Below are 24,302 nucleotides of genomic sequence, written 5' to 3'. Positions count from 1 at the left end.
ATAAAGTTTCAATCCACCCAGCCTCCTACCTTTGGGAGTGTTAGAGTGGATTATTCCCTGTGGTCCAGTGGGGCTGGCTGCAGCTTGGCGGGCAGGCGGTCGGTCTGGCAGACAGGGGAGCGGTGGAGGCCACTGGCGAGGGAGCTATGATCCTCCTGATCAGCTCCCTCGCGTGCATCTTAGTTATGCCGGGGCCTGAGTGATATCATATTTCGGCTCCGGCATCACTGTGGTGTGTGCGAGGGAGATGAGCATGGAAGAGCTCATGGGAAGAGTGTTCCCTTACCGCCCACCTGAAACATGAGCACATGCCAGCCTTGGGGGAGCTTTAAGGTGACCAGCTGGCCAGCTCCTGGGCCCCCCAGGACAAGAGGCTGGCAAGGCATTTGCCAGGGCGCAAATGCCTTGTCAGCTTCGCTGTGAATACACCGCTGGTAGTAACAAAAAGGGTAGAAATTATAGTGATGCTCAGTGGCAGACAATTTACCCAACCAGCAATATATGCTATTCAAATATATGGTTTATAGTATTAAACAAGGTCTACAACTCCAATATGCAGTCATTTTGGATTTTTTTTACTAAGCAGGGAACTGCGGAGAACCAGGCTTGCCATTAGGGGGCAGCACTCTGGTAAGGGGTGTTTGCTAGCATCCCATAATGCTATGTGGTCCACTTATGGAGATACAAATGTCTTCGCCAATTGGACTGCATTGAAGATCTGCCAATGAGTGAGCCCTTTAACTGACTGCACTGACAGCTCTCCTTGCACTAGTGGGAGAATATTCATCCCAATGAATAGGATGCTCAGAGAGGGATTAAGATCTCACAGGGCCCTAGGCAGGTTACAAGATTGGCGGTTCTTCTTCATTCTTCACATAGCGAATGGTTAATGAGGCCAAGCTAATTCATAGTTCCTGGAGTGTGGCATGTATTTTATACATTTTAATGCACTCGTGTCTGGCAGGTTGTATCTATATGTGTTTGCCTGCATGTATCTGTTTGTATTTGTCTGGCAGGATGTATCTGTGTGCATGTATGCCAGTGTGTGTCTGACAATCTGTAACTGTGTGTTTGGCAGTGTGTATATGTATGTGGCGAGGAATGTGTGTCTGTGCTTTTGTCTGGCAATGTGTATCTGTGCTTGTGTCTGGCAGTATGCATCTGTGTGGGTGCCTAGCAATGTGTTTTTGTGTGGCAGGTTGTATCTGTCAGTGTGCTTGTGTTGGAAAAACATATGTATGTGAACTGGTGTATGCATATCTACATGTGTGGGAATGTGTGTGTCTTTGTGAGTATGTATCTTTGTATACGTGAGTGTACATGTGTCTGGAAGTATAAGGTGATTTTGTAAAGGGGCTCAATATTTCTGATAGATAATCAGATAACATAAGAGCATCTGAATTTAGTAAAAAGCCATGAACATTTAAAATAAAATATGTAATTAAATGGAAAATCACTTTGTGGGTGTAAATTAATTTGTGTCATACTAGTTTAAAACAGCTTGCAGGGACCCTCCCTCATTTATGTTGGCTGTAGTCGTGCAATGCTTTCCAGCCCAGTCCTCTCCAAGTTGTGATTTTTGGATTCTAATCTCACTGATAAAACTCATTCAGTTCTAGTTCATAATCAGAAAACATTATTGGTGGAATACTGATCACATTGTAATGTACCCAAATATTATAAATTCAATTATAATCAACCAAATGTAAGTGGACATTTTTTAATATATTACAGCTACAATAAATGCAAATGGGTGATTGACTAGAACTGCACAAGACAATTTCATGAAGATTAGTTGGTTATAATTAAAGGACCACTATAGGCACCCAGACCACTTCAGCTTAATGAAGTGGTCTGGGTGCCAGGTCCATCTAGGATTAACCCTTTCTGCTGTAAACATCGCAGTTTCAGAGAAACTGCTATGTTTACCTATGGGTTAATCCAGCCTCTAATGGCTGTCTCATTGACTGGCGCATGCGCATTCAGCCGATGACGGCAAAAAAGAGGGGGAGAGTTCCCCGCGCCGAGGGAGCCTGGCGGGGGAAAACAGGTAAGATTTAACCCCTTCTACCCCCTAGAGCCTGGCACGAGGGGGGCCCGGAGGGTGGAGGGGAACCTAGAGACCCTATAGTGTCAGGAAAACGAGTATGTTTTCCTGGCACTATAGTGGTCCTTTAAGTCTTAGTATATTTGTGATGGATTGATTTAGCACCCTTGATATTGCTGGTTACTTTAGGAATGCTAAATTAATTAGTGTAACCATTTTCAGATTTTCTTTCATTGTTTGGGATATTCTTTAAAACTGTGAATTATGAAACATGTACAAGATTGTTGCAAGTAAGAATAATTTCCAACTCCATTATTATTTCATATTTACTAATTTGGCCCAAAATTGCAATTCTTATCAATTTTGCACAATTCAACATATAGTGAGCAAACTACTAAAGAATTTATTCTCAAAATAGTAAACCACCCTTTGACAGCAAATGTGTTACATATGTGACAGAAATATAGAAAAAATAAGAAAATCTAAAAGCTGTGCTGTTGCAACTGAACTGTTTTGCCCTAAACTACCCAACAGTTTTCTCCAGCTTGCTATTTACTGAAGAAATCACGATTACTAAATACAGTTACATAATTCATACTCTAATTCTTCTTCTTCTTCTTCTTCTTTTTTTTTTTTTGTACAGAAATGAAGAGGCTGTCTGGATGCTGAATGCTTTTCATTGCTTTCCTAATTATGTAAAAATTGTAGTAAATACTTTTATATAGCAACAATGATGTTTTTGTACATGCTGTAAACCAGACAAAGCAGAGGCATTATTTGATGATGTTTCTAAGCTGCAGTAGATTATGTAAATAGTGCTAATTTTCAAACAAATAAAATGGTGATGCGTGCGTTTTTTGTTGAAGCTGAGATAATAACAAAACTCTTACTTGCTCTGCTAAATGCCCATTTTACAATAAGTTTAAAAAATTCCTTACTATTTATTGTGAATATTATTTAGCATACACATCTTAAATCTAATTTTTCCTTGCTGGAGTTGAAGGGTTCTGTTGGCCATCCAAAGAGTTGATCTGTGATACTAGTAGTCCAACAGAGTTCAACACAGGATGTGCTCACTACTATGCAATGTGGAGCATGCATAAGTACATTTTAAAGGTTCATTCAAGACTGCAAGTGGCTGCCAACTTTAATTTGTACTTAAAGTTAAAAAATAAATAAAAAAATTAACAATAAAAAAAACTACTCACATGCAATTCTGTAGACATCCGGTTGCAATCTCCTGGCCCAGTGCATATTATCAGGGGTTAATATATTATAGGGATAAGCCCTAATATGCCAGGGTTTTTCCTGCCCCAATACAAATATGTGGGTGCCAGGACACTTGGTATCTCTAGGCTATGTTATCCCATCACTGCCTCACAGACAGCCCGCCGGGTGGAAGAAAATAATAAACTATACACTGGTATTATTACGGTCACAAATCAGGTCACTCCAGATATGTATGTGCTTAAGTGGGTAGAAGGAATAATAAAAATCACCCCTGGTCTGCAATAGTTGATTGCAATAATGCAAATCACCCCAAATAATGATATAATAATCAATTTTAACACCACAATTATAGTATCTTCCCACTAAAACTATTTCAAAATGGGGAGTCCTAGGTTACCCTAACCCAACCAAATTAGATTGAAAGCCAACAAAAACAGTTTTGCAAAAATATCTATGAAACCACAGTACTATTATTTAAGTCTCTTCGAGTAAAATGATTCTTGTACCAGTCAAGAGCAAAATATTTATTATCAACAACAAATAGTCACAGTGCATACAAATACAATTATATTCCAAACAAATTGAGAAAATTAATAGGAAATCCCTAAAACTCAATTTATGAGCGAAGTACCAGTCTCGAGAGAGCTTTTGGTAATGAAATGGCAATCTACTGCAAATTCAATTTGGCTCTCAGAATGGATTACAACGTTTTTTTTAGGTTTCATCAGAGACTGTATACACTTTGTCTGGCTCAGCTCAGAATATAAGATGGCCACCCTATAATTAATGTATTCCAAACCTGGTTGGGATTGTACAATCCAACATACTTAGATACATATACTCCCAGACCCGTTGTTAGATTAGCTCTGTGATACAAGATAATTAATTTGAGACCAAGCCTGAACATTATTTCATACATAATACCCCAAAATAAAATAGCATCTAAATCACTCACCAAACTTTAAGTCAATGACCCTTCATTGAACTTACAATATACATTGCAAGTGTTGTGTTGTTCCTCAATCCCTCTCCAACAAATTAGATAAGGCTTCAGTAATAAAGAATATCCAACCTTAGAACAAGATACCTCCAAACCATTTGATTTACAACCCGGAAAATAAAACGTGCCTCCATTGCTGTCCATATCAGGGGATCTTTCAAATGTCACCAGCAAGATTACGCTGTTATTATTGGTGTACAATAGAAACCAATTTACGTTCTCCTGTTATTAATTATGATGTGCTAAAGTTTTGGCAGTTATTAAACTGCTTATTTGACATATCTTCACTGCAATGCCAATTTCTAATGAGCTAAGCTCAAGTAAATTGATGATTAGAGAGTGCAAAGGTAATGGCTCTCCCAAGCATGCCAAAACAAGGTATCACACAGTTTAAATGAAGAGACAAGCAAATATATCCCTTTATGATATATTTATCTTTTTTTCATATAACTATTGTTCTCCATTTTGTTTGTTCCATTGGCACTTTTCTAAATATATTAACACAAAACTTGTGAATGTATTTAAGCTGGAAAAACAATATTAGATAAATCTATTTATTTTACAGGATAAAAAAGAAGGAGAGGTGAACTATATTCAATGTTAATAAAAAGAGAAACATTACCTCAGGCATATACTGTTATTTTAGTTTGAAAAGGCCCATGGGAGTTTTAGTTTTCTAACAGCTGGTCCAGTATTGGAAACCACTGTTCTAGAAAATTTAAGCTGGAAAGTGCAGTGGCCCTTTAGTTTTAATTATTTGCTGTGCATGCGCACTAGTATACCGATGCTTCCCGATGGGGAAGTTTTGGATAGGCTGAGATAACCTCAAGCAAGGAGGTAGGATCGGCAGCAAGAAGAATAGTGCTGCAAGGGATTAAAGTTTAATAAATATGTTTTTTTTTACTTAACATATTTAAGCAGTAAGTAGGAGTATATAGCATTAGAAATACAAATTTGTATTCCTAACGCTATAGTGTTCGATTAACTATGGTAATACTTTTATAATTTAAAGTTATATACTTTTTCTGAATGATTTAACATTTGTTGATAAACTTTAAAATGATTTAAAATTGTGAAACATATTTTAATTTTGTAATACTTTGACTTTTTTATATATTAAACGTTTTTTATATGTTGAAAACATTATTTAAAAAGTTTATCTAAAAACAAATAATTTGGAAAGCTTATCTAAGAATATTAAATCAGGGCCTTAGCTCTAAATCATGACCATTTGAATAAGATTTCCAAATTATTTAAGATTTTGGATAAACTTTTAAAACATTGTTTTCAATATATCAAAATATTCAAAACGTTATCTTGAAAAAAAACCACATCAATATACAAACAAAATGATATAAAAATTAAATTTTCATAATTTGAAATTATTTTAAATATTTATCCAAAATATTAAATCAATTGGAAAGCTTATCCAACAATATTGAATTGAGGCCTAAGTAAAATCTGATAAGTTTGTTTGAACTTGAATGGAAATACATCTTAGCTACATATTTTTTGAGAAGGGGGTGAGAAAGAGGAACAAGGTATCAAAGTACAAAAGATCTACCAAACTGAATTATGTTTCAGTATAAATTATCATGACAGAATACATGATAATGTATTTGGTACATAAAATAATTTTTTATTTTTTGTAAAATTTGTTTAATATGGTTATTTCTGAATATCAGTCCTGCAGATGTCAAGTATTATTATAATTATGTTATTTGCATAAAATGGCAGTTGGCAATCTAGGACATTGACAGCCCACCAATAAAAGATGTCTCAGTCATTCTCTACAGATTGATCAGAAGAGATTTCTTAAATATTAGGAACATTAGTCATTACTGCACAGTTACATCTGCCAGTAGTCACAATGGTCCATTTCTTGGTTTATTTTAAGAATCCATTTCATTTTAATGCTATTGAATACCTTCTATTATACAACATTTTAAGGGCTATTTATTGAATTGTCCAACTTATTAATGTACAAAGAAGAAAAGATCACAGGCACTCCAAATTTAAGCCGTATGCAGCTTTAATGTAACAAAATGCAACGCAACGTTTCGACCAACAAAGGTCTTTTTCAAAAAAGTTTGAAAAAGACCTTTGTTGGTCGAAACGTTGCGTTGCATTTTGTTACATTAAAGCTGCATACGGCTTAAATTTGGAGTGCCTGTGCTCTTTTCTTCTTTGTATATTGTCCTGGGATTGCTGGTCCTGATCTGGAGCACCCTTGGCCGTTTGGATTGAGTGCGGTTCCCACTATCTACTCTGCTCAACTTATTAATGTAGGCCAAAATACCTAACTTTTCAAACCCAAGTTTGAAGTTTTATCCAACTTGCATAATATAATTTATTTTAAGTTGCTTTCCAAATCCAGAGCCTGATCAGATGTAAACTGTGAAAAAGGACAAAGAAATAAAAACATATGAGTAGAATTTGATCTATGATCTAATTATAGGAAAATGCATATCAACTTAATGACTAAACAGACGTAATTTGCACTTTGCAACAGGTGTCCCTTCAAAATATCAAAACATGCAACTAAATTATTTGATGCGAATGTTGAATGTGTCATTACCCTTTTATATAAAATAATATATGTAATTACACAATCCTCTCACTTTTTCGAAAGTTAGTTGACCTGGCCCCTCCAACTGCCTCCTGTTAACAACTTACCTGTCTAATTGTCTCGTTCCTGCTTTCATTCTCTTTTATTTCTCTCATCACATCATTTTATTTTCCTCTTTGTGCATCTATTTTTTATCTTGTCATAACTCCCTGTTTAAACAAACTCTAATTTGTTAATAAGTTGTAAAACTTATTAAAACACATTTTTATGTGGAATTTTAATAGTAACTGTTTTTACTTCAGTATATGGTTTAATTCCTTCTTCTCCAAGCTCCCGTCCATTTCCAGACTCTTTAAATCCTCCAAAAGGTGTCTGGCTTGATACAATGTTAAATGTATTAACCCATACTGTACCAGCTTGTAATGTTTGTGTACAATACATTGCTTTGTCCAAATCCTTTGTGAACAGTCCTGCAGCCAATCCATATCTAGTATTGTTAGCTCTTTTGATGACTTCTTTTGTGTTTTGGAATTTAAACACAGACTGCACAGGACCAAAGATTTCTTCCCTTGCAATTGTCATGTTATCTTGTACATCAGCAAATATGGTAGGTTTGATGAAAAAGCCATAATCTCCGTAACGTTCTCCTCCACACATAAGTTTAGCACCATCCCTTTTGCCACTTTTGATATAGTTAAAGATCTTGTCAAATTGGTCTTTATCAACTTGGGGACCATGTTTTGTGTCAATCATGAAAGGGTTGCCTATTTTTCTTTCATTAGCCTTCTCAATACTTCTCTCAACAAACGCACTATAGATAGAGTCCTCTACAAAAGTTCTTGATCCTGCAGAACAACACTGCCCCATGTTGAAGAATGCAGCCTCATGACATTGGTCCACCGCAAGTTCTAGATCTGCATCTGCAAATACAATACATGGACTTTTCCCTCCAAGTTCCAGTGTGACTCTTTTAAGATTTGTTTCTCCAGCTGCTTGCTGGATTAAACGGCCAACTTCTGTGGAACCAGTGAATGCTATTTTATCAATGTCTTTGTGCCTTGCTATAGCTGCTCCTGCAGTAGGACCATAGCCAGTTAAAATGTTAACGACACCTGGAGGAAAGCCAGCTTCTTTAATCAAGGATGCTATATATAAGGCAGATAGCGGTGTCTGCTCAGCAACCTTCATGACAACTGTGTTACCAGCAGCTAAGGCAGGCGCCAGCTTCCACCCTTGCATTACCAATGGGAAATTCCATGGAATTATCTGCCCACAAACACCAACTGGCTCATGTCTGGTATAACAAAAATAGTTGCCATCCATTGGAATAGTCTTTCCATGCAATTTGTCTGCAAAACCTGAGTAATATCTGTACACCTTGATGACCTGGTCCAAATCTCCAGCATACGATGCTGCAAAAGGTTTACCATTATCTAGTGTCTCCAAGGAAGCCAGATAGATTCTGTCTCGTTCTATAAGATCTGCAAGGCAGTTAAGAAGCTGACCTCGTTGTGATGCATCCATACAACGCCATGGAGAGCCTAACTGGAATGCTTCTTTTGCAGCTTTTACTGCAAGATCAACATCATCCTTGTTTGCCTTAGCTACATGCGTAATGACACCTCCAGTTGAGGGATCTATTGTAGGAAATATTTTGCCGCTGGTTGCATTTCGCCACTCATTGTTTATAAAAAGCTTGTTGTAAAACACAGCAGGCTTCAATAAAGGCTTAGGGATTGCCGACACAGAGTAAGAGACTGACAGGTAACTTAAAGTTGAACTATAACGTTGGGCTTTACTACACAACATTTTTTCCACTGAAAAAAAAAGGAAAACATAATCTTTATTTGAAGACCTATTAGCTTCCCTTTAGTGTTCATGTGACTATTTCATATGTTATATAATGTCAAAGTGTGAAACAAAACATTATGACCTCAATTTCATATGTTTGGATACACTTTTTAATTTGAAATTTTACTAGTGCTAGGTACAGATACACACAGTTGTGTTGCACATAATGTAGACAATCAATGTACAATTCTGTCACAATGTCACAAACAATGTCACAACAATTTGAGTATGAAACATTGCATGAGAGGATAAACATGGGAATCATATCTTAAGACAGTGCCTGGTGAGGGTAACCCAGGCGATCCCGGTTACAGGTAACATAATAACATTTGGTTGATATAGATTAATTGAAAAGCCTAGAGTGGCTAGATCCAAAGGAGCAATTTGGGAATTTGTACAGCAACAGCGTTTTAGTAAACCTGCAGCAGCTTTTAGGATAACCAGGAGAGGGAAACAAAAAGGAAGAAGAAAGAAAGAACAGGGGAGAAGAAGCGAAGGGGGTGGAGCTATAAGGACCCTGCTTTCCATCTCACATTGAAGATAAAGGCAGATTGAGAAATAAATCGTATTTTTCAACATCATTGTCATTTACAGGTAAAGGTGCAATACATAGTATCAGCAATCATTTGGTTATACCGTTTATACTTCATTGCCAACACATCAGCCCATTGAATGTAGAGCCCTATTCTTTGGCCAGTCATCTAATAATGATTTAGTATTTGGGAATCAGAGTACACCCTGACATTGTTGGACCTGCTGAATGTTAAATGCTGGATGAAGTAAAGAAAACTCCTGGCAGGTTTTTATCCAAAATGGTGATTACTCTGATGACACGCAACAAACGCAGACTAAAACACATTCAAATTCGCCCCAAGGTGTGTTCTTATGCAGACAGATATCAGTATAGAGAAGATATATGGTATAGAATACATACCAGCTAGTGGAGCGCTATAGAAATAGTGCAGGGGTTAACTTACCCCGTCAGTGGAGGGTAACAACAAACTTGACAGTGCAAACATGAAGGTACATATAGAAAAGAAACAAACAAAAATATATAGTTTATATGGTCTTGGGTAATAATTGGTGGTAAATAAATAGCTAGAATGGTCTGGAGCCTATATGGTATTGGCTCCGTAACGTAAACATTTAATAAACTTACCAAATAGACCAATACTATTAGAAAACCTTCTAAATGTTTTATCTATAGATTTTCCCTTTAAGATCTATAGAATTTTTGTAAATGGGCATCCCCTGTATTAAATTGCCTCAAATTGCTGAGTGATGTAAGCTTGTTTGAGCAGGGCCCCGAACAACCTCTGTTCCTGTGCGTCCAGCTCGTTTTGTCGCAAAAAAACATGTCTGTTAGTCCACCTATTGTAGAGTGCTATGGAATGTGTTAGCACTTTATAACTAATAATAACAATAATATTTGAATTCTGTACTTTCTAATAGAATTATATGGTAAAGGTCATTGCCATGGCAGCCATCTTATACATATAAGTACAAGAGGCCCCTGAAATGCACAATTACTTATAATGCTGTTCAAGACGGGAGAACTCTAAAAACGTACATTTGCTTAAAAATTCCAACAGAGTATGTAATTGTATTGTGAATAACCGATAGCTATTTTAGGCTCAATTTTGCACATTTAATTATTAACTCACCATTATTCACTATTTATAGAATAAAGGCATAACTTAAAAAAAACTCACACTTTTAACAACCACGCTTGAAAAATAATATGATATAACAATGCTTTGATATTTAGGATAGTATAACCTCAAAGTAAACAAGCTGTTAAATGCCTAACTGCTTCAGCATTATTGAGCCAGTGAATCAGCTATGAATATAAATATAAAATATATCAATGTTTTTTAGAAGAGATATTTGCTTTGATACCCAGTAAATTACCTTTTATTTATTCCAAGCTTACATGTTTTCTCAAATTGTATATTCTTCCCATCCCCCATACTAATTAAAGGCTAATCCTATTTCCCTCTATAACATAATGTCTTCCTGCATACCCAATTAAGCATGCGTTTACTGCATTTGTGCCTTGTCCATATTAATGTTGTTTTGTCCTTTTTCCTCTGAGGGTTTTGTAGTCAGATAGGCAAAATATGATGAGTATCAGAACACTTACATGATATGCTGATAGGAGCTGATAACAGTTTCAAGAATCAAATGCAGTATTCTCTTTCTACAGCCTTCTCTAGATTTCGCTTTCCTAAACGCTTTATGGGGGAGGGGATTGATTGTTAAAGACGCCCTCTGCCAAGTCAAGCTCAAAATGGGATTTTTTTAGAGTCACTCAACCAAAAATATGGTTTATTCTTTAATCTGTTCCGATGTCAGTTTTCTTTTAAAGATAAAGGTCCCAACACACATTTAATGTTGCATAGCGCATTTTCTGTAGGGATCAAAGGGTGTAAGTTGGCACTTCAGTCAGTGGGGTAATGTAAATCCCCCAATGAATATGCCAGAATAGAGAGGACAGCCAAAGAGGATGTGAATCAACTCTGGCCAAACCGTGTAGTATTTATTTGATTTATTCCTGGCATTTATAAAGCACCAACAGATTCCGCTGTACAATTGGGAAAACGACAATACAGTATAAACAGACCAATACAAAAGGTATAGAGCCCTGCCCGTGAGCTTACAATCTAAAGGTTAAAATAGGGAGATGAGACAAGAAGTAGACGAGGAATTTGAAGGTGATGGCAAAAATTAATCGTATATTTGCAGTAACTTATAACATGTGAATAGAATGAGGAGGTGATAGATTGTGGTTACAAACAACTGGAAGAGAATGCTATAAAGTTGGAAGGAACCAGGGTGGGTAGGGATTGGGCCTTAAAATTGCAGCGTTCAATTGAAGAGGCTTGTTGCAGAGATGGTTTGTAAATTGGACCTTAAAGTTGCAGCATTCAATTGAAGAGGCTTGTGTTATTATTATTATTATTATTATTATTATTATTATTATTGCCATTTATATAGCGCCAACAGATTCCGTAGCGCTTTACAATATTTTGAGAGGGGGGATGTAACAATAAATAGGACAATTATGAGAAAACTTACAGGGACAATAGGTTGAAGAGGACCCTGCTCAAACGAGCTTACAGACTATAGGAGGTGGGGTATTAGAAACATTAGGACAGAAAATATCAAGTAGGAGTGAAGCAGAGCTGGAGGAGAGAGCAAAGCACTGTCCAATAGGAGAGAGCAAGAGACAGGTATGTAAGTTAGAGATTACTCTGGGTGTTAAGTGTTAACCATTATGAGTCATCCATCCAATCATTCTAGTGGCTGGAGACACATTCTACCCACATGGCCGTAGTGGGTGCAGTTGGTAATATAGTATTTAGTAGATACAGGAGGTAATAGGGGTAGACAGTGAACAATATGGGCTATAGTGAATATAGAGGTCATTAGGGCATTAAGGCCTGCAGTTGGTACAGATCCTACTCCCATTCTCCATTCTCTCTAGCAGCATGCCACCACACAGCTATTTACTTGTCACTTTGGGGAGAGTGATATATATAGCCTTGGGAGAGTTCACAAGTGAACAAAATGAAAGCAAATCACATTTCAAGCTATTTTCTCCCATTTCTGATATTAAAGATGTATGTGTCTCTTTTAGGAGAGATGGGTTTTGAGACATTTGGCAGATGCCTCCCTCTCTACTCCATTTGAAAGGGTTACCAAAATGTTACTTGTTTGTTTGTCTCCTTTGTATTGAGTATATTAGTATACTTTTTATTTGTATAGATATTGTATAGATAAGAATATCTTTTTTTATATTTAATACAATTTGTAACAAATAAGCATTAATACTATGATTGGAAGGACTTGCCCGACCAATTAGAGAAGAGTAAGCTGAAGCAAGATGGCATCTGATGATATTCACGTGACTTGTAGAGAAAGCATCACTTACGTAACATCTCATCAGAAGGGGATATCCCAAGGTCAGAGGACCGACAGAGTATTATGGTGCACCACATACAATAATTGGTGGACTTGCTACAGCCCTATTTTATGTGCTGTACAACAACAACAACAACACAAACTAAGAGGTTTTAACTGTATCGCAAGTATTTTTTATCTTACACTATGAGATTTCCTCTGCTCTCTCTCTCTCTCTCTCTCTCTCTCAGGGATTCATTTATTATTTTAGGATTTACCTGCACTACTGTGCATGTTTTTCTGTTACAGGTGTTTGATATAATGTGAGTTTTTGGTTACAGTAAGAATTGCATGATATATTTTGGACATTTATTATTAGATTTAGTGCATCACTTTTCTTGTTTTTTGAATTTGTACTTCACAGTTATTTGTGTAATATTATACATAGCGCATCACTTTACTTAGATTCTAAGGAAAGTTTTAACTGTACTATTCGGTATAAAACGTTAGGCTTATAGACATATTTTTTTATGTATAAGAGAAAAGGTTACATGTTAGCTCTTGGAAGAGGTGATATTAAATTTACTATTAATACACAACGCAGAGTAAATTACTCTCAATGGTGTAGTTATAAATTACACAACAATTTCACAATGTCTATGTGATTACATTAAAGGAACACTATAGTCACCTAAATTACTTTAGCTAAATAAAGCAGTTTTAGTCTATAGATCATTCCCTTGCAATTTCACTGCTCAATTCACTGTCATTTAGGAGTTAAATCACTTTGTTTCTGTTTATGCAGCCCTAGCCACACCTCCCCTGGTTATGATTGACAGATGTAATTTACCTTAAATAATTGTATCTCAATCTCTAAATTGAACTTTAATCACATACAGGAGGCTCTTGCAGGATCTAGCAAGCTATTAACATAGCAGGGGATAAGAACATTTTAATTAAACAGAACTTGCAATAAAGAAAGCCTAAATAGGGCTCTCTTTACAGGAAGTGTTTATGGAAGGCTGTGCAAGTCACATGCAGGGAGGTGTGACTAGGGTTCATAAACAAAGGGATTTAACTCCTAAATGGCAGAGGATTGAGCAGTGAGGCTGCAGGGGCATGTTCTATACACCAAAACTGCTTCATTAAGCTAAAGTTGTTCAGGTGACTATAGTGTCCCTTTACTGAGGGGCAACTATCTCACGGGCTCGTGATATTGAAGATGAGTGAGATACCATTCCTCACTCATGAACGTACAAATTGAAGGTGATTATGTCCTTAACTATTGGAGGGACAGTCGATGGTAATGTCGATGAGTAAGCTCTTACTCTTCACTCACTGATCAAGAGGTAAGAAATCTGAATTGTAAAGCAAACCTATTAAGGGCTGCTTTCAATTAAGGTGTCTAGAGGATCAGTTCAGGACTACTAATAGTGATGTCGCGAACATAATATTTTCGGTTCGTGAACCGCGAACTTCCACAAACGTTCGCGAACCGGGCTAACCGCCATAGACTTCAATAAGCAAGCAAATTTTAAAACCCACAGGGACTCTTTCTGGCCAAAATAGTGATTGAAGGTGGGGGGGAGGAGAAGGGTGGGGGGCGGGTGGGGGCCATAAAGATAAAGAGGGGGGGACCTACTTTCCTCCCCCTCTCTCGCCCCCACCCCTGGGCGGCGGGTGGGGGCCATAATGAAAGTGGGGTGGACCTACTGTCCTCCCCCCCGGCCCTCACCCCTGGGCGGCAGGTGGGGGCCATAAAGATAATGAGGGTGGGACCTACTGTCCTCCTCCCCCGGCCTCCACCCCTGGGCGGCGGGTGGGGGCCATAAAGATAATGAGGGTGGGACCTACTGTCCTCCCCCTCTCCGGCCCCCACCCCTGTGCGGCGGGTGGGGGCCCTAAAAAAAACAATAAAGGGGGACCTACTGTTCCTCCCCAGCCCCCACCCCTGAGCGGTTGGTGGGGCCCTAAAAATAACAATAAGGGGGGGACCTACTGTCCCCCCTGGCCCCCACCCCTGAGCGGTGGGTGGGGGCCCTAAAAATAAAAATAAGGGGGGACCTACTGTCCCCCCCAGCCCCCACCCCTGAGCGGTGGGTGGGGGCCCTAAAAATAACAATAAGGGTGGTACCTATTGTCCCCTCCAACCCCCACCCCTGAGCGGTGGGTGGGGGCCCTAAATACAAAGGGGGGGACCCTAGTCACCCCCTCCCCCCCAAAACAAATGATCCCCCTACCTACCCCCCTCACCCTAAAAATAATGAGGGGGGGACCTTTAACTAAAAACCTGTAAAAAAAAAATTAGATAAAAACAACTTACCATTCGATGTTTTCTTTCTTCTAAAATCTTCTTTTTTCAGCCCAAAAAAAGGCCAAATAATAACTTCACCCATGGAGGGCTCTGCGCAGACTGAGCTCTGCAGGGCGGGGGAAGGCTTATAAAGCCTTGCCACGCCCTGCAATTAGACTAAGAACACTCTGATTGGCTGGTTTAAGCCAATCAGAGTGCTCTTTGTCATTTTACACAGCGTGGGAAAATTCCAAAGAACTTTCCCACGCTGTGTAAAATGACACAGGGCACTGTGATTGGATGGATTGAAAATACAGCATACATTTTTGGCGTCTAGGAACAAGTCTGACTACTGGAGTACTGAGGACAACGATCACCTGAACTTTTGATTGAAACTTTCAATGTGGTGAGATCCAACCATACTGATACCATATATATATAGTGAACTCTCAAAGGACTTAAAACATATATTTTTTCTTTTTTTCTTTTTTTTTACTTTTTTCTCATTTTCTTTTTTCACTTTTTTACTTTTTTCATTTTTTTCATTTTTTTCTTTTTTTTGTGTATACATCCTTTTTCTTTAAGAAAGATTACTCAGGAATGGATCTATCTGAACATTGGTCAATGTAGATTACTATACATAGCCTAGGATGTGTGGATATATATTTGTATCATAGATGAATTTTATGAAGGAGATCATCAGAATGCTATGGTGTACATATTTTGTAGATATATGAATTTAGACATTTAGTGTATAATCCATTAAATTTCACTTTTTTGCATATCGAATAGAGACTTACTCATTACTTTTCTTACATGTAATAGTACATATGAGTGCGGTATCTAATTATTGTTTTGTATATATTGTTGAGGTTACTTATGGGGAATACCTCTAAATACCTGCACCGTTTAGTAATTGAGTGCAAACACGAGCAACAATTTTGTATAAAAGAAAACATGATTCATCAGATCAAGCAACTTTTTTTCCATTGCTCTTTGATTTGGTTCTGATGCTCATGTCAGCATTGAAGGCGCTTTCAGGAGTGGACAGGGGTCATCATGGGCACTCTGACTGGTCTGTGGCTTTGCAGCCCAGTATGCAGCAAACTGTGATGCACTGCATGTTCTGACACATTTCTATCATGGCCAGCATTAAGCTTTTCAGCAATTTGAGCTACAGTAGCTCTATGTGATCAGGTTAGACGGGCTAGCCTTTGCTTCCCATATGCATTAATGAGCCTTGGGCACACATGAAAGCCGATTCACTGTTGCCAGTTTACCTTTTGTCCTTGCTTGCATCACTTTTGGTAGGTACTAACTATTGCATACCGGGAACAACCCACAAGATTTGCCATTTTGGAAATGCTCTGAACAGGTTGTCTAGCTATCACTATTTGGGCCTTGTCAAAGGCTCTCAGATCTTTTTTCTTCCCCATTTTTCCTGCTCTCAACACACAAAATTAAATTCTCTGTGACTTTGACAACTTCAGCAAGGGGGGACATGTCTGCTGTGAGAAGTTTGTTTCATTGCTAAGTAAGTTTAACTGCAATGTTTTTCGTTTATTAAATAAAATGAGGGGCTATATCTCCTAATAGACTGAATAAGTAGCAGACTATTAATTCTTCACAAGTCAGTTAGGCTCTTAGTTCTGCTACTCTGCTTAAATTTGAAATTCACTTTACATTCCACTTTAGTGAATAATTTTGTGCTCTGAATTAAAGCAGGATTTTTGAAAGTATTTCATAAGACGACCCCAATAATATCTCATTAAATATAGCTAAATATGCCAGAGCGTTAAAAATTTAGTGGCCTTAACTTTACTTATTTTTTCAATGTATTAATAAAAGTTAAGTGTTTGTGCTTTTCTCTTAAGAGTGTTGCTGTGCTATCATACCCAAGAAGATTCAGTTTTGTACTACCCTCTAGTGGAGATTCAGGTTAATACATAGTAACCCATAGATTTCTATTTTTTTTTTTTATTATTTAATCCTGACATTACGGCACGCCTTAACTCTATTAGGGCAGAATAGCACACCATATTTTTTATCAGCCCCCCTGCAGCCAAACCATGATCACATGACTCGGATCGGCTAGATTGGCAGCAGGGGGGCTCCCTCAGCTCTTAGGCAGGTCCTCTAATATACAAACAATAAAATGATTTAATTAATTATTTATTAGCAATAAAACAAACTCAGAATGCTCTCTCTCTCTCTCTCTCTCTCTCTCTCTCTATATATATATATATATATAGAGAGAGAGAGAGAGAGAGAGAGAGAGAACATTCTGAGTTTGTTTTATTGCTCAGAGCATTCTGAGTTTGTTTTATTACTTAATTCATATATATATATATATATAAATATAAATATATATATATATATATATATATATATATATATATATATATATATATATATATATATATAAATTAAGTAGTGACAATATATGCAACAAACCCCTGTGCCTTTGATCACCCACTAGGGTACAAGTTAGGAGAAATAACACAAACTTGTAAAGTATCACAATACAAGGAGAAATAGGGGAAGTGCAATCAAACCACCATATATATTGCACAGTTATACTTATTGTAAGTTATTGTAGATCCAACTGGTTTCATATGTATCTTTACAGAAAACATAATAAACAAACTCATAGAGCAATATTATATGCTGACAATCTGGAAATTATACTTTTTCATAGATTCACTCCAGTGTCGGATCCAGAGCCTGATCTCGGGAGGGGCACTTGCTCGGGAGGGGCTGAGATATGGGGCTATAGTAGGGCACAGGAGCAGTGGTGTGTATGAGTGGTGCAATGTGTGAGGGGTGCAGTGTGTGTGTGAAAGGTTCAGTGTGTGTGAATGTGTAAAAGGTTCAGTGTGTGTGAAAGGTGGTGTAGTGTGTGAATGTGTAGGGTGTGTGGGGCAGTGTATGTGTGTGTGGGGCAATGTGTGTATGGGGGGCAATGTGTGAATGTGCATGGTGTGTGTGGGGGCAGTGTGTGTATGGGGGGAGTGTATGTGTGATAGGGGCAGTGTGTGTATGGGGGCTGTGTATGTGTGTGTGGGGCAATGTTTGTATGGGGGGCTGTGTATGTGAAGTGTGTGTATAAGGGGGCAGTGTATGTGTGTGTGGGGGGCAGTGTTTGTATGGGGGCAGTGTATGTGTGTGTGGGGAACATGTGTGTATGTGGGGGAAGTGTGTGTATGGGGGCAGTGTATGTGTGTGTGGGGGCAGTGTGTGTGGGGGGCAGTGTATGCATGTGTGAGGGCAGTGTGTGTATGGGGGCAGTGTATGTGTGTGTGGGGGCAGTGTGTGTATGGGGAGCAGTGTATGTGGGGGCAGTGTGTGTATGGAGGGGGCAACGTGTTGGGGGCAGTGTATGAATGTGTGGTGAGGAGAGTAGGGGGGCTTTTAAAAAAATTTTTTAAATAAAAATTAATACATTTATGTCCATCCCTTCTTACCTTTACTGAGGGGGGAGGAGAGGGAACATTTCTCGATCCCTGGTGGTCGGGTGGGGAATCCCTAGTGGTCCCAGTGGTGAGAGTGAACTCTAGCCCGTAGCTCCAGGGCTACAGTTCACTCTCGCGAAATCAGGAGCGTTGCCGTGGTAACCACAGAAACACTCCGTGCTCGCATGAGTAGGATCCGGAGGAGCTGCAGGCTGAGTTCCCGGATCCTCTCTTCCTCTCCTGCCAGCTGCCCACACATTGCCTGCGGACCGGGCAGGGAGATCTCTGATCCCCCTCCAGTCCGTGAAGGCACATTGCAGGGCTGGCACTTGGACAGCACCAGCCCTGCATTATCCGGAAGGGGAGAGCCTTGGGGGGGCAATTGCCCTGTTGCCCCTCCATAAATCCGCCAGTGATGGAAAAGAGGATAAGATTCCCGAAGTAACATACTATATTCGGGTGACCCCAACAAAAACCAACAACCTAATGACATATCTAGGGTCACCTAAATATATGCCAAAAAAGAAGAAAAAATGCAGAGGGTCTTTGGATATAAAACAATCCTTAGACCATCTGCATTGCCTGGAAATAATATTTAGCAAAGTAGTGTGAATAATAGACTGGCTATCATCTACAAAATAGCGGAGGAATAGCGGAGGAAAAAGTATTATTATAATATAAAGTTGGTATATACTAAATACAAATATTCCTCATGCCATCTGCAAGAAAGGATGTATAGGAGATATAATCTTGAAAAAAATGATTGAAAAAAAATTATATATATAGTATATAAACCAGTCCTATATAACAGCTTTATTAAAAATTATTATATACTAAATAGGATTGGATCAATTATAATATATACTCCAATACTTAACATCTTATATGCAGTGTCACACAAAAGTCCTGTATAGAGATTATATAAAGATAATAGTAGGGGTGTCAGCTGTAAGGCTAGGCATACATAGAGAACAAAATCTACATACATGAATGCATCTTAAGATAAATACCTCTCACAGCAAAGCACATTCCATATATACAAGAGGTTTAAGACAGGATATCGCTCCTTAAAGGGAGCCTCAGGAAGAGAAGAGAAATTATTGAGATCAAAAGGTCAGTCTAAAATAGGCTGACAGTATAAATTATAAAGCCTCTCTCCCTGGTAAGCTAACTAGACAGGCATATGAATACAGAGAAAAAATAAAAATAAAATAGACAGATTAAGTTACATATAATAAGTGAAAGTCATGGTGCTAGGGTGACCATTCAGTGTCCAGTGCTCATGTGAGATAAATGTGAACGCCCAACGCGCGTTTCGGTGCTTAGAGAGGGCACCTTCGTCAGGGGCCAACTTATAACTAGTGATCAAGTCTCTTAAATACCAATATGCCAGTACCCTACACGTACCTACAGCCAATCGGATCTGGGGGAGTGTTCCGCATGTGTATCTGATGATGAGCCGGCACTTCCGTGTTACGTGTCGGCCCACGTGGTATACGTAGGGGCGGAGCCATCTCACGAACTGCAATGCTCGATCTGCCACACACGTAATACCACTAAGGAACGCCCATGATCGTAACATGGGCGTGTATATACTAATGAGACAACCAATATGCAAAACACCGTCCATCGAAATGTGGGCGTGCTTGGATATAACGGGCTGACATTCTTCAGCTCCAAAAATATATATGTTCTACCATGCATGTACATAAATCATCCAAAATGCATATTAGAGAACAGATTTAAAATCATAGGTAGATCTATAACTAACAGGCAATTTAATTGTCCATATGTAACATAATGCTACCTATATGAATTGTGATTACCATACTCCATACAAGTAAAGGTATATCAACCTAGTATTAATGTATAGGTCCAAGTTATAAGGATCACTTATATATAAAAAGATATGGAAGGGCTGCGCCAAATAAGGGTAGATAGTCCAGTAAAGTATTGCTAGGGTGCCAATAGATGGTCTGGTGTGTCTGGTGCGTCTGGTGTAGACCGTTCCGTATATGTAAATACAAGAGAGGTAGAGGTGACTAATGGTATAGTAGGAAAGTTCAGGGTGTGATAGGTAACAAAATGTAGAGAACTCACATTCAAGAGAGCTATGGCCAGCTCTGGTGTGGTTTGCATACAGCGGTATAATCCCCGCTTATGGGATATGTAGGGAGGGTGTCTCCGTCAACACCGTCTGGTAGTCCAGAACTCGGAAAAGAAAGACAGAAAGCGACAATAGGGCTCTCAATTTTGATGTGGTTCAGTGTGCAGATAAGTAGAGGTAAAAAACTCACATTTGAGGGAGCTATGGCCAGCTCTGGTGTGGATAGCGTACAGCGGTATAATCCCCGCTTATAGGATATGTAGCGGCGATACGTCCGTCAGCACTGTCTGGTGATCTAAGGCTCCAATATAGAAGAATAAAAAGCAGCAATAGTGCTCTCAATTGTGATAGGTTAAGAGAGTAGTAAAGGAAATAAAATAATACTCACAAAGATAGAGCAGAGGTACTGCTCTATGGATAGGCGCTGGTGGTATGATCCCCACCTAGGATTTCTTGGAGTACTGGAACTTTAAAATTGCCAGTGGAAGTAAAAGTAACCAGGAGAGGTTAAAATGCCAGGAATAGGTAAAAAAAAAAGTTTAAAGTGCATAGAGAGTGCAATAAAAAGAGGATTGGTACAATAAAGTAGCCAAAAAACTTTTATTGATCTAAAATACACAATAAAATACAGAATTAATAACTTATATAGTATAGGTGGAAATTATGCATATGTCGACCATTGTGTACGCACATTTACTCATTGCTCCTTATAAAAAAAACAGATTTTTATCCATATCCTACTGACTGTAGGTAAGGTAAGAATTAAAAAAAGTCTTAATCAAAACTAATAACACAATAAACACACAACTACATATACTATTTACAAAGATTTACAAGTGCATCTGGCATGATATGCAAGTTTACAGCGTATATAAAATATATACAAATATTTACACATAATATGTGATGTCATATAGAGATAAATGGAAGATGGACACAGACCAATATGACATGTCAAATCTAATCTGGTATGAAGGATGCATATGAGAATCCCTCATTCAGACCAAGGGGAGAGAGGGTTTTCAATTTATAGATCCAAAAGCTCTCCCTTTGTAGTAGCCTTTTATCCAAATCCCCTCCCCTTGGTCCAAGTGTGACTCTTTCAATGCCACAAAATCTAATGCCCTCTGGTGAACCACCATGGTTTAATTTTAAATGTTTAGAGACTGGGGTATCAATCAATCTTCTAGGATTGACTGAGTTTACATGTTCCCTGATCCTAAATTAAAATTTCCGTGAAGTTTTACCCACGTATAATTTATTACAGGAACATGTCAGTAAATAGACTAGTCCAATAGTTTGACAGTTAAAAAAGTTTTTAACTCGAAATTCCTGTTTCCCTGATGAATCTTGAAACTTTTTGGATGGTCTGCGAATAAACTTACACGCCTTGCATTTACCACATTGGTATGTACCTATGACCGAAGATTTCAGCCATGTGGTTTTTTGAGATGTATTTTTATTTTTAAGGTGACTGGGAACCAATATATCCTTAATGTTACGTCCCCTTCTTGCTGTCACTGATGCTCTTGGGGTGATCACTCTCTGTAGGTGTGGGTCTTGTTGTAGGAGGGGCCAGAATCTGTCTAGGATCTTCATGATTTAAATCCAACCTGCGTCAAAATTCCCTATACATCTAATTGTCTCTTGTGTCAGTTTAGGATGAATTTTATCATTTAAAAGGTCTGACCGTTCTACACATAATGAACGTTTGTATGCATTTTTTAAACATCTATTTGGGTAACCCTTCTGTTTAAATTGGTGTTGTAGAGCTTTAGCCTTAAGTTTGAAATCATCAATGGTAGAACAGTTGTGTCGAAGACGCAAATATTGACCAATTGGAATCCCTCTTTTAAGTGAGGGGGGGTGGTAACTTGTCCAATTTAAAAGGTTATTGGTTGCTGTAGGTTTACGAAATAGTGTAGATGTAAGATCTCCTTAATCTGTCAGTGTAATGGTGATGTCTAGGAAATTGATTTTCTTCCCCCCAATTTCGCTGGTCAGTCTCAAATTGATGTTGTTGAGATTTAGGAGACCAACAAACTCAAGGAAGAGATCAGGTGTATCCATCCAGATAATTAATACATCGTCGATGTACCTTTTCCATAATTTAATATGTCTCGTGTATTTGTCCATATTGTCATTGAACACTATGGTGCTTTCCCACCACCCCAGGTGTAGGTTAGCATATGAGGGGGCACAAGCCGTCCCCATAGCTGTCCCTCTCACCTGGTGGTAGTATTTTCCTTGGAAAATAAAGTGGTTATGAGTTAAAATAAACTGCATTAAATCATGAATGAATTCATTATGTCTCATAGAAACCACTGGTGTTCTATCCGTGAGTGCTCTAACGTGTTGTAATCCCACATCATGTGGTATAGAGCTATACAGACTTTCAACATCAAGACTGCATAAAATGGCATCACCATTGATTTTGATTCTTTCAATTATATTCAGTGTATGTTTAGTATCTTTTAAATGTGAAGGGAGCTCGAAAACCAATTTCCTCAAGATCTGGTCAACATATAGACTAGCATTTTGGGTCAAGTTACCTCTGCCCAACACTATTGGTCTCCCATTAAGTGTGGATATCTGTTTATGCACTTTTGGAAGTGCATAAAATGTCGCAGTGATAGGTTTTTTAACAAATATAAAGTTGTATTCTTCCTTTGAAATCAAGGAAATGGAGAATGCAGTATCTAAGATTGTTTTTAGTTCTGCTAAATATTTTTTAGTCGGATCCCCCTTGAGTAGTTCATATGTATCGCCATCCTCGATTAGTCTGTGCACCATTGAGACATAGTCTGATTTGTCTAAGATGACCGTATTACCTCCTTTGTCAGAGGGCTTAAAGATCACCTCATCCAGTTCTTTAAGATGTTTAAGGGAAGTATTTTCTTGTGGAGAGATGTTGCTATTTGGTTGGGTCAAAAGATCTCTGTGGTTAATTTTGTCAATTTCACTGCAAGTTAACTCCACAAAAAGATCTATATATTTGAACTCAAAATTGTGGGGTAAACAGACTTTTTTTCTTTAGATGTGTAAATGGTGGTTGTGGATTTAGGCAATTATCACTACAGATAAGTAGATCCACTAAATTGTCCAATACACCAATATCTGCAACTTGTAAGCCTAGATTCTTTGCTCTTTTTTCGTCTCGGATTCAATGGACTTTGTGCAAAGCCAATTTTCTTGCAAATAGATGTATGTCCTTTGTCCAACTAAACTTTTCAAAGTTAGAGACTGGGACAAAGGACATACCTCTCTGCAATATTTGTAATTCTGTTTCAGTTGGAGTACATGAAGATAAATTAATGATTTGATTAGAATCAGTGTTCTTAGCTAATATCGTCTCCTTCTGAACTGTTGGGGGGGTCTGCCTCTGTTCTGTGTCCGTGGGGCTAGATTCTCTTCCATATTGGGTTGCCCTAAAAAAGGTACCCCTCTTTTTAGTATGCTTCTAGTGCTACGTTCAGATGCAATGGAAGTACTTCCCTTTGATGAGTCTGTGTCTGAACCACTAGTCTCATATTCGGACGTAGAAATTGGTTCAGGGAAACTTTTTCTGAAGTTATTTTTCTTCCTATAAACATTCCCACTTTTAAAATCATTATTATCCCTAATAAACTTAGAGTGTTTCCAAATGTTTATGTTCTGTTGAAATTTATCAAGGTTGTTCTTAAGTTTAATTTCTAATGATTCAAAATTGGGTTCGTCTTTAAACACTTCAATCTTATTAATTTGCTCATCCACTTCCTTATTAACTCTTTCTAATCTCTTTGTTTCAAATTTACACAGAATTTCCATGAATCTTTTAGAGCATGTGCCCGCTGCTTCCTCCCACTCACAT

The 24,302-nt window shown here is 38.1% G+C and overlaps 2 protein-coding genes across 2 annotated transcripts in view; one reads left to right on the top strand and one right to left on the bottom strand.

The window, feature by feature from the left end:
* Positions 1–3,247, top strand: part of IGFBPL1 (insulin like growth factor binding protein like 1) — a 60,450-nt gene extending 57,203 nt beyond the window's left edge. The window contains exon 5 of the mRNA XM_063455273.1: positions 2,691–3,247. The gene's annotated coding sequence lies outside the window, so the exon portion shown is untranslated. The remainder of the gene's footprint in view (positions 1–2,690) is intronic.
* Positions 3,248–6,486: 3,239 nt separating this feature from the next.
* On the bottom strand, positions 6,487–10,917 carry ALDH1B1 (aldehyde dehydrogenase 1 family member B1). The gene is made up of 2 exons (XM_063455271.1): positions 10,841–10,917; positions 6,487–8,663 (listed from the first exon to the last, which is right to left on the bottom strand). Exon 2 carries the CDS (start codon positions 8,653–8,655, stop codon positions 7,099–7,101), a length of 1,557 nt encoding a protein of 518 aa, XP_063311341.1. The 5' UTR covers positions 8,656–8,663; positions 10,841–10,917; the 3' UTR covers positions 6,487–7,098.
* Positions 10,918–24,302: the final 13,385 nt, after the last annotated feature.

Source organism: Pelobates fuscus, chromosome 5 (genome assembly GCF_036172605.1).
Source record: "Pelobates fuscus isolate aPelFus1 chromosome 5, aPelFus1.pri, whole genome shotgun sequence".
In the NCBI taxonomy this organism is placed as follows: domain Eukaryota; kingdom Metazoa; phylum Chordata; class Amphibia; order Anura; family Pelobatidae; genus Pelobates; species Pelobates fuscus.
The sequence above is the reverse complement of the archived record's forward strand: the minus strand, read 5'-3'. Positions and strand labels throughout refer to the sequence as shown.